The sequence below is a fragment of the Acanthaster planci genome, unplaced genomic scaffold (genome assembly GCF_054643075.1).
Source record: "Acanthaster planci isolate LZ-2023a unplaced genomic scaffold, COTS_SCS Contig20, whole genome shotgun sequence".
NCBI lineage: Eukaryota > Metazoa > Echinodermata > Asteroidea > Valvatida > Acanthasteridae > Acanthaster > Acanthaster planci.
The window spans coordinates 145040-156287 of NW_028257644.1; the positions used below are offsets into that span (position 1 = coordinate 145040).

General features: G+C 39.2%; 1 protein-coding gene across 3 annotated transcripts in view; it reads left to right on the plus strand.

The window, feature by feature from the left end:
* The window catches only part of LOC147795473 (cilia- and flagella-associated protein 65-like), a 52241-nt gene extending 44279 nt beyond the window's left edge, over window positions 1-7962 (plus strand). The window contains exons 3-4 of one of the 3 annotated variants that reach the window (XR_015423866.1): window positions 2491-4957; window positions 5731-7962. Coding sequence is in view for 1 of the 3 variants with exons in the window: in XM_087131847.1 (XP_086987973.1) it covers window positions 8-107 (100 nt within the window). In the remaining 2 variants the exon portion in view is untranslated. Of the gene's footprint in view, window positions 1-7; window positions 1346-2490; window positions 4958-5730 lie in introns of those variants that run through there. The other 2 variants (XR_015423865.1, XM_087131847.1) reach the window with 2 other exon arrangements.
* Window positions 7963-11248: the final 3286 nt, after the last annotated feature.

Below are 11248 nucleotides of genomic sequence, written 5' to 3' on the forward strand. Positions count from 1 at the left end.
CCTCCAGTACTACTGCTCAGGCCAGATCTCCTCCATCAACCGGGCCCTGGCATCCTCTACCCTCAGCCAAAGACCCTCCACCCGACCTGCTAGCTGTTGTCAAATGATCATTCCACTCAGCTGGCCTTTCTGACGATGCTGTGACAATGACAGCCAGGAGCAGACAACTATCTACATGTACGTGCAAAGTCTACAATAGCTGACTTTGGCATTTTATTCATGGTGCACAGAATGAGATGTGGCTCTGACCAATGCATCGCGGAAGGTACATGTAGCTGTTTTTTAATGCATTTGTTCAACATGCATTTGGTACACAAGTTGCGACTCTCCGCAGTTACCAATCTGCAATCTCCGCCATTCACTCTGGCTTTCAAGATGGATCTTCCATATCGGACAACAGCGCTCTTGGACATCTCCGTGTTCGTCTAGCATCCTCTTTGAGGCTCCTCATGGGACTTACCTCAGGGTCTGGAGCTTCTCGCATGTCAGCCCTTCGAACCTCTTGGGAGTCTTGCCAGTAAGGCTTTACCGTTCTTCCACGTAAAGTCTGCTTTTTTAACGGCAAGTTCCTAAGGTCCTGATGAGCTGGCCTGGCCGGGTGCTATTGTTGCAGAGAAATTACGTCACATGGACCGGACGATGTTGGATTAAAATGATCAACTCGGACAGGCATTCACATAGTACATTCTTTCCATGGATTTTAGCATGTTGAAATGCAGTTTTAACTTCAAGAAGCATTGAAAATTTGCAGCGCAAATTTGGCACCAACTTACGTACCAAAACAAATTGAATTTACATTCGCACCGATAATTTGAGAGTTGGCAAATGTTGAACATGTTTGCCCTCTGACGAATTTTATAGCAGCAAATGCTTTATGGCATCATTATCGGTGTGAACCTGGCATTATTTGCGGTCCATTATTCTACCTTGATGTGAATTTTGTGTAAAATAACTTCACGTATACAAAACCGTCAGCACAAAATTGGGCCCTTATTGTGCATATGAGTAGATCACCTGAATGCTAATGAGCTTACAAACATGCCGATGCATGTCACGTTCACATGACTTGGACATGTCCATTTTCTTCAAGGGGAGGGATGAAACCCTATTTTTATATAAACAACGTCAGGAAAGCTTATAACGAATAAAATATTTTTAAGCCACTTTGCACAAAAATTAATTATTACTATATGCAAACAAAAAATTTCACAGATTTTTATACATTAAAAATTAAATGCAGAAAACAATAAATGATCCCTATTTTGGTGAATGAGTTCAACCAGGCACCGCACAGTTCTACAAATCAGCCTTTTGATGGCGGAGGAATTACAGGGAACAGTTTGGAATCACACATCACAAAATTAAACACTGATTTGTAAATAAAATTTATGACAAATAAAGAAGACTCAATCATGGTGTGCACATTCATTGCAAATCCTTTTTTTTTTCACAGACATGCATAAACACACAATCCCAAAGCTTAAAGAAGATGCATGGCCCGCTCATGAATTATAATATCTTCAAACAAGACGGATTGTTTGTGCCGTGCTCTGCGCAATCATGGCTGGATCAGACTGAACTAGTCGTGGCTGTGAATGCACTGGCGCTGGGTCCACACTACTCGACTAGTTGCGGCTGCACAACTACTGCAACTAGTCAACAATACCATGGAGAAAGGAGACAAGGTATTGGTGGTCACTCACGACTATCAAGTTGTGTAGTGTGTGTGAACTGACTAGCCAAGCACGGTGTGTACAAACTTTACATGGGCAGGGTACATTGCCAGCGTGTGGCTTCTGTGAATAGGCAATCGTGAGTGCATGGTGTGCACACGTGGTGCTGCACGGCGCTGCATACTCTGTGGGGCCTGGCTGGTACTCCACTGTGTAGTTGTGGGCACGTACGTTCAACTAGTCACACAGGCCTACTATTATCACTGAACCACCCAATCAGTTACGTCAGGACTTCCAAACTCAACTTATAGCATAATAGCCGACCATTAATGATCATGCCGTTCCTATTGTGGTTTGGCCTGGCTTTCCGGTACATACAGGTCTTTGAATCAGCCATTCCGATCATGGACTTCCCAGTTGATATTGATATTTAAATGACATGACCTAAATTTTGGGTGGGGCGTTCCGAACGCGGAGTGAACGGAATATTCATGTTTGGAGATTAACATACACCATTCTTGCCGCATACGGTCGTTGTTGTCAAGTGCTCTTTTGTTACAAAAAGTTTGTAGACTCCAGTGGACTTCCCCCGGGAAGAACAGTAAGGCCTTACTGGTGAGCCCCCTTGGTGATGCCTTTCTTCTCCACACTTCGGTGAAGCTGACCTTTCTCTTGGGAGTTTCTACATCTTGGAGGGGCAGTGAACTCTACACCTTATCCATTGCTGATGGACATATCCGCTGGAAGCCGAGATCCTGTGCTAATCTGCATATGTAGTGACTATGTAAATTGACTGCAATGGGCTCTCCCCCCACAGGCCAAGTGTGGGATCAGTCCTCGAGGTCATACTCCCGTCGTCCCCACCTTCAGCTTGGCGCCCTTGCATCTCAGAAAAAGGACAAGCGTGGCAGTGTCTACACCTACGCCTGGGATGGACTGATAGGGGGCGCACTATGGTTGATAAATTATTTAGTAGAGTATTATTTAATAGAGTACTAGGGAAATATGCATATGTAGTAACTGTCTGGTAAGTATGACTTCGGGGAGTCCTCCTGCACTCGGCCTGTGGAGGGAGATTTCAGGGCAGGAGCTTAGCATTCCATAGAGTATGTTTTTTTGCTCAACTTCATTCTAACATTGTAAAATTTGTCAGGAGCTTAATAGACACATGGCGACCATTATCTGTACAAATACATGTAGTGTCATTCAGTGCAGGGCAGTGTAATATACATGTACACTTACAAAATTGTAAAATTTTTGTGACATGAAAATACCTGGGTACTCAATGTAAAAGGTTTAAAGGATGAAATAACCATTCAAGTATGATGCTTACTCATACATGATGATAAAACATCAAAACTTTAAATTGTACATGTAAAATACACTTTCGTCACCTGATGGTACCGCCACAAATGTATTTAAGTGATCCAAGATCATAATTTCAATGTAAATTTTTCATGCCCCATTTTTATGTATGAAACTGCATTTTGTTAAGCATTAAAATGTAGTGTGAAGCTTAACATGATAGTCATTAAAAGCACGATTTGATTAGATGCCTTAAGCAATTAAAACCACAAAATATGTCACCAGACATGCATTAAATCTTTAGAAAAATTAAGTTTAACATAAAATGAAGTCACCAAATCATGTCCCACTGATTATTAACATTGTGAATTTACGGTGTGAATGTGTGCCTTCCCGATTAAATTTATAAATAAATGAACAGGGGATTAACCAGTTAATGTCAGATTTTCTAACCTGAAATAGCTTCTGGGAGTGTTTTTTTTTGGGCCAGCAAATCTTTAATCTTGCAATTTATTTATAATGCCCATAGAATACATGTATGTAGGGAGGCACAGCCCATAGGTTCAGGTATCAGTATTTTTATTCTTTTCCGTTTGTTTAACCACCCATGTAAATATTGTGGCGTGTGTCCACACATCAACTGGTTCGCATAATACAGCCCTCACTCATGGCCATGTGTGGTTTTTTTTGGCCAATTGTTTTGATACATAGAATTTGCTAGTTAGTTGGGATTTTGTAACCTTATCTCTTTTGTAAATGTGGTTTCCCTCCCTAGCAAATAGCCTTATCCAAACAAAGGAGGCCTTTAACCCCCCTTAGCTCTTTTGTGTATGGTGTGGGCTCCCAATGCTACATGTAATTACTCAAGAAAGGTACATGTATTTCCTTCTTATTGTTGGTTGGGGTTTGTCCACTTGGTAGCAGTGTCTGGATTATCTTCGGTGCTTGACCCAACCAAGCACGACACATTAATACGTCATCTACAGAAATGAAAAAAGAATTCTTAAACAAGGGTACACGTCCTCTGTGACACAAATAAGGAAACTTGTGTGTGTTTGCACATCATCTGGCATCAAGTGGTTAAGGGTCAGGATGTACTTGTCATGTTGATCATAAATAATGCATGTGTGTATCACAAGATCATTTCAGGACCAATAAACATTCGCTTTAAAAATTATCCCCATGCTTAAGGGATTCTTACTGAGTTTTCTATACATGCAGGGGATTAAATTGCAGTGTATGTAATCCATGGAAGTTAAAGGTACAAAATTGGGACTGCCGAATAATGCTTTAATATCTTACTTGAAAGAAAGTACTTGACAGCCTTAGTCAATCTGTAAAATATTTCTGCCCAGAATGCTGTAGTTTTGAGAAAACAGAAATTTGTTCTCTGTTTTAACAGCCATCATTTGAGAATTTGTTTTTCATTTTAAATACCATATCCATTGATATGTGCTGATTTTTTTGTGTGGTGTGTGTACCGATGTCGGAGGAGTCATTATAAATGGATGATTGACACAATTGAAAATAAGTGACTTGTACATCAGGGTAGAAGGAAAGAGGTTATACATGTACTGTATATCCCCCTACAGCAATGATGTCCATAGCTATCTGCACCGTACTATGTACTTTTACATTGAAGGGTAACAGAAATAGAAAACACTAGGTTCATGTGAAGTATTTCAAAATAACAATAAATACGTAACCATTTCTAAAACATCATAAATTTAATGTTTACCCCATTAATTTTTTTCCCCCAAATGAATAAAAAGTCCCTGCATTTCCCCACCCACAAAAAAATCCCCTTTTGGCCGTTTGCACTCCCAGGCTGATTGGATGATGTCATCCCCAGAATGATGCATGTATAGTGTGTATGTACATGTACATAGCACACAGTACATGCAGTATCGCACGCTTGCAATAGACCCTGTTGTGTTTGATATAGCTCGGCCCACAGGCAAACACTGTCGCAGTTCAAGGTAGAAAATTAAAGACACAGTCAGTCCTACTGTATGTAAACTAAATGTTTTCTATTCCTGTAAGCTGCAGTAAAACCTTTTTGTTAAACTTATTTTTTTTAATTATACTGGTTGTCATGAAATATTTAATAGTAGTCAACAATTTTGGTACTTTTTCAACTTGTACTTACAACGTAAGCTTGAGTTGACGATACCGGTAACCAGTAACTTGCATTTGGTTGGACTTAACTGGCATTGTGCAAGCTTTTCAGTAGCAATTTTGAGCCTGGAATAACCTCCCTTTAAGTGTACATGTCTGTGGAGCCATCAAGCAGCCATATCTCTCCATGACATTGTCATGGAGTTTCAAAGAGTCAATGATGTGGTAATATACTGTACATGTGGGCTAAATCTTTCATCACCACCAGGATTAAGCATTTGTACAAACCAACTAAGTAAATAACTGTTGGTTGTGGTGTCTTTTTTTTCAGTTGAAAGTAAAACCACACCATGGACAAGTGGGATATAGAATAATCCATCAGCAAGTAATCTTTCCTTGCCAGTGTTATAGATTTTTTCTAACCTCATCCTCATGTACGGATAGTGCCAAATTTGTGGTGTAAGAATATGGAGGGTGGTGTCCACACAGGACTTTATTTCCCAGTGCAGGTTACATGTACATACGATTTTCTGGTGAAATAAATCATAGTACCTTGTAATCACAGTACAGTTTAATACTGTATTTATCTGTGGCCGATGTGTTTAATATTGATTATTTGTTTTTGATTTTACAGCTCCCCAAGCAGTCGGTTCTTTTCTACACTTTATCCAGAGCCAATAATTCTGAGTACTGGTACAAGCTTCAGCCTACCCATCACCTTCCGACCACTTGAAAAAAATGTGTATTTGGACAAGATTGAATTCCAGACAACTGTAAGATCATTTTCTTTAGCTTCCTCTCTACCTTTTTTCAAATGTTCTATATTTGAAATTGCATGCAATTCTGTATTATAGTGTATATCAAATAGATAACCCACAAGCAAAGGGAAAACATAATGGCAGGTTCCTCAAAATATGGACGATTAAATAATGTTCAGCTTTGGGAGTTCATTTATCCTGAAGTGAACAGCAGTGAATTAATTCCCGATATCTGAAGAAATGAGGGAAGTCATGGTTGGTATCTGGAACAATGATGACCGTGCCCATCTCTCAACTTAATAATCGAAATTAATTCCCGAATTCTAACATTTTTGATGGACATGAACAACCTATTGAAATCCTAGCAGTATGTAAATGTCACGTGACGTAGTTTCTCTGCAACAGTAGCGCCCGGCCAGGCCAGCTCATTAACTCGTCGCGTGCTCGAGTGCACACGGGCGTGCAGTTCGCAAACTTTTCGGCCCTTAGCAACGGCAGACTTGCCGTGAAAAAAACGGACGTTACACGGAAGAACTGAAAGGAGCAATTTCTCTGCGTAAGTGTTTTTACCCATTGACTTTCTACACCTTTTCAAGCCACCATTTGGGTAATTTTCAGATGTTTGATCATCATCAAAGTTACAGACAACAAAGACCCTGATGAAAGAGTTTTGCTAAATTTATGATGTGATGATGATGTCATCACCTATTTTTAAATAGATTTTTGGATATTTCATCTAACCCATAGGTTTTGTACTCATTTTTCAATAGCCTGTCCTCAGCACTCTGGTCAATGTGACTTATTTCCTTCAATGTACACTTGAAGTCCCTCATGAAGTGAGGCTCCTGGGGAAAAATCATCAGAATCACATCATCAGGAGTCAAGTGACATGAGATTAAAGCTGCATTTTTTTTTCGTAGGTTTTGTGCACGTTTTTTCGGCTGAAGATTACTGAGGACAAAAGAGAAATCATATATTTTACGCTGTGTTATTTGATTTGAAATATACCCAAGAGTTTAAATATCAAGTAATATTTCATAAAATGCTTTCAGTTTAAACGCAAATCACGTGACATCATCTTAAAGGAGCCTTCCATAGGTATTCTTAGTCCATTGACTTTGTACACATTTTCAAACCACCATTTTGGTAATTATGCGATGTTTGATCGTTATCAGAGTGATAGCCAACAAAGACCCTGATACAAAAATTATTGTAATTGGATGACATCATGATGACGTTATCATCTGATATATTATTGATTTTTTAATATTTCTTTAAGCCCATTGACTTTGTACACGTTTTCAAGCCACCACTTTGAATCCTTCGCGATATTTGATTGTTATTAATTAACAACAGAGACCCTAATACAAGAATTATTGTAAATAAATGATGTCGTGATGATGTCATGAAATTATTTATTATTGATTTTTGGGTAATTCCAGAAATTAGGGGTCCAAAAGTGTGACACATGAGCAAAAATTTCAAAGTTACATTCTATTTGTTGTTTGTGTATCATTGGATATGACAAACTTCATATATCATTATTCTGCAACTGGATTTGGGAAACAGTGCATCAATTTCTAAATATCACATCTTAAACACAAAGCCATCATGCAAGTTGTCGTGCATAACTGGGACACTAAAACCACATCAAGCTACATGTACACTGCCATAATGCATTTCTTGGATGATTTTATATTCTTGTTATCATTTTCAAATCCACTCCCAGATACCTTTAAATAGTTAAAACCCCAGAAACACTCAGTCTTCCTAAGTTTGAAAAATACGCTACAGAAAAAAATGCACCTGCACACAAAACGGGTAAAATTCACATAAGAAGTAACTTGTTTTATTATAATAAAGCACAACTCATTTAAGCCAGTAATTCTTTAGCTTTAATACTTCACTTGTTGTGTCATGTCAATATGTAAGGCACAAGAGTGGTCATCTGACCTAGTTTTAATTATATCTGTGCATTTTTGTAGCCTGTCGCGCATAACTGGGACACCAAATATGTTGGTGTCCACGTTACAGTGTTGTATTCGAGTCCTTTTCTGAGTCAAATGAAAAAATGGTGACATGGTAACACAAAAATGGTGACATGCAAAGTGGTACAGTTAAAATCAAGTCCAAGTAACAAGACAGTGAAGTCAAAGTACATTATCTATTAAGGAAAACAGTAGTGTGAGTGTTTGGAACTTTGAGTGTACTAAAAATGGACAAGATTAGGAAAAATGACTTGGGTCCAAGTCCTTTTGCTTAATTTCTAAATTTCAGGTAAATGTCTTTCCAAACATTCTCACCGCTATTCCTTCTTAAAAATCAATGTGCTCAAATTTCACTGTCTTGTTACTTAGATTTGATTTAACTGTACCACTTTGTATTTTACCACTTTTGTGTGACTCGGAAAAGGACTTGAATACATGTACATGTACAACACTACTGTGTTACGCATGAAAGAAATCAGAATCTGACTGAAAACACATTTCCAGAAGCCATTCTTATAAACACACACTCAAAACCAATACATGTCATTTCATGAAAACAAGATCAAAATATTTCATGCTGTTTGGGGTCATTATCAAAGTTCATATGCACAAAGGAACAGGGGTGTCAGAGATACTGTACACGTCCCATCCTACAGGTGTACGTACTTGATAGGTGGCTCCTTTCTGAATGGTCTATGAACAAATTAAGGTTAAATGTACTCCCTGGAACTTCAAAATTTGACCTGCTCTTCTACTTTTAGTCACACTAGGTATGTTTTACAGATGGGGCTTTAACTGTTGCAGCAAACAAATGTCAGATTGACTGACGTTCTTAAGAATTAGAGTACTTTGCAGTTTAATGTTTTTGTTTTGACAGTAAGTAGCCTTGACAGTAAGTAGCCTTGACAGTACATGTATGTGAAATTTACAAGGAAATACCATGATGCTGTGCAGGACACATCTAATTTAAATCCACATCATGTACACGTAACTTAAAAGAAGAGGAAACACTCATTGAAAGTTTCTGAGATTGTGAAGGAGTTAGTTATTAACAAGGCTTTAATGTCGACATCACCATTGTGTAACATAATGGGCATGATGATTGCAAAGTTAATCAGAAAAATGCTTAAAATGAAAACAAATATCTCAGATTTCAAGGAGACTGTATAAATTTTCCAAGAGGCAGGTATCATTTTCAATTTGTAGATAAATCCAAACAAGTGTTTCCTCATTATGATAAATGAAAATCTTGATCCAAGTGTCAAATATAATGTAACTCGGAAATGAAATATTTCCACCCCACATTCATTTCCTCATACAAAAGATTTATTTCAGGGTGATTTGACCAGAAACAGAGGCAAAATCAACAGCATGTAATAAAAAGAGGACTTTGAACATGGTCAGCAGTGATAAACCCTGTTGGACCCCTGAAAACAGGAATCACCCCTTTCAATATTGATGCCCATTGACTTTGTACACGTTTTCAAGCCACAATTTGGGTAACTTTGAGATGTTTGATCATCATCAAAGTTACAGCCAACCAAGACCTTGATAAAAATTGTTGGCTTAATTTATGACCTCATGATGAAGTCATCAACATTTTTTTTTTTTATTTTTTGAATATTTCGTTTTCCACTACAGATTTTGTAGATGTTTTTCAAGGCCAGTGTTCGGCGCTCTTGTCAATTTGATTGAATTATGTAATGTTCATGAAATGTTAAAGTTTACTATTCTGATAGTTTCAAAGTTATATAGTTTTTGAAATGCTTTCTCGAAAATGCCAAAACAGCCTGCAGTTGTTTTAACAACCGTCAAACCTCTAGTTTTTGTTTTTTTCATTCTCCAGAAATGCTTCACCGTCATTCGCATGTACTGTAGCTGTTCATTGTCAGTAAGCATAAATTCCACCCGACTTAACTAGTCTGCTGGCAATGACTCCACGCTCGATGAAGATAAACTTTTCTCTGGTCTCCCACCCTTTTCATTGTCACTTACCAGTGGTCTTTAAAAGTTTGGAGGAGATACAGTGGAACAGTTCTGGTTCTCTTTCCCCCGCCTTTTTTTTACGCACCAGTCAAATCCTGCTTTGCCTCTTCATCAATCTACGCTGACAGTGCTTGGGAGATTGACCAGAGGGAATGTTGACACTCTTCCCATCCCCGTTGGTCTAACGCTTCTAGTTACATTGCTTTGCAGGTGCCTTTGCAGATGCCCACATTCAAGGCACTCTCTACAGTAGCAAGGTTCTAGAAGATGTTTCCTCAGTCAAATGAATACCTTCCATTCCTCATTCGGCTACCCTCTTGCAGTCATGTCTGCCCCTTCGCTCGACCGGGGTCTTTATTGAATTCCAATCTTTGTTGCTACAAGTAATTGTTACATGTGCATGGGTTCCTGTCACGGCAACTTGGCCCCTGTCAGCTTCAATCCAAGCTTCGTTGGGATGTCGTTTTACTTCCCACTTCAATCTTTCCACGTAACTTCCAGTTTCCTAATTCCACGATTCTTGTCATTTTATATTCTCCAATCCAATTATGCTCCTCTCTCACCCTTCGCCTGGACCTTTATCTGATAAGCATATCTTCGGCCCAAAAATGAATTCCCCCCCCCAAAAAAAACTGATACCTCTTACCATCAAGACACACCCGGTTAACAGTTGAATCTGACGATGAACCCTCAACTACTGGTTTTTACTGGCTCTTCTAATCTTCATGGGGTACTCCTGTCCCTAAACTTCCAATTTTCACACTCAGGAGTGCTTTGGTTAGCACGTTAGTCACTTCACCAGATAAATTACGGAGGAGGTGCTCTTGTACTACGCCTTGGCCTCCTGAAAATTGGATGTTCCAATGAGCCGTAGGCTTTGAGACTAGCCTGAAGGTAACTCACATCTTCAAGCCAACAACCCGTTAAGAGTCATCTGCTCTGATGGAAGGATTCACACGAGAGAACAGGCGCTACATCGCAGGGTGGTTGAGCCAGTCTCTTGGTACCCGACAGTCTACATATTGTTGGCTCTGCCTTAATATGGTACATCTAGTTGCTATTATTCTGCGCCAGACTCCCAGCGATTCTGTCTGAAATAGCCGGGAAAAACTTCTGTTATTCAGACCATTAGACCTAATTCCTAAACCTCAGAATTAATTGAGCCAGCTTCCTAGGGAAACATCAACACTGGAGTACAGAGTTCTCCATTTTCATGACATGAAGAGCAATGTGAACTCCAATTCTAATGCCGATTAGTGCATTAACCGACTCTCTTCTGCGGGACCAAGTACTGCCATCGCCAATCGCATGTAGCCACTGGGTGTTGCCTCAGCTACCTACCTTTTTAAATTAACTTCTGTCCCTTAGACAACTCTGACTCCAGGTATCCTCTTCTTGGAAAGCATTTCAGTACAGCCGC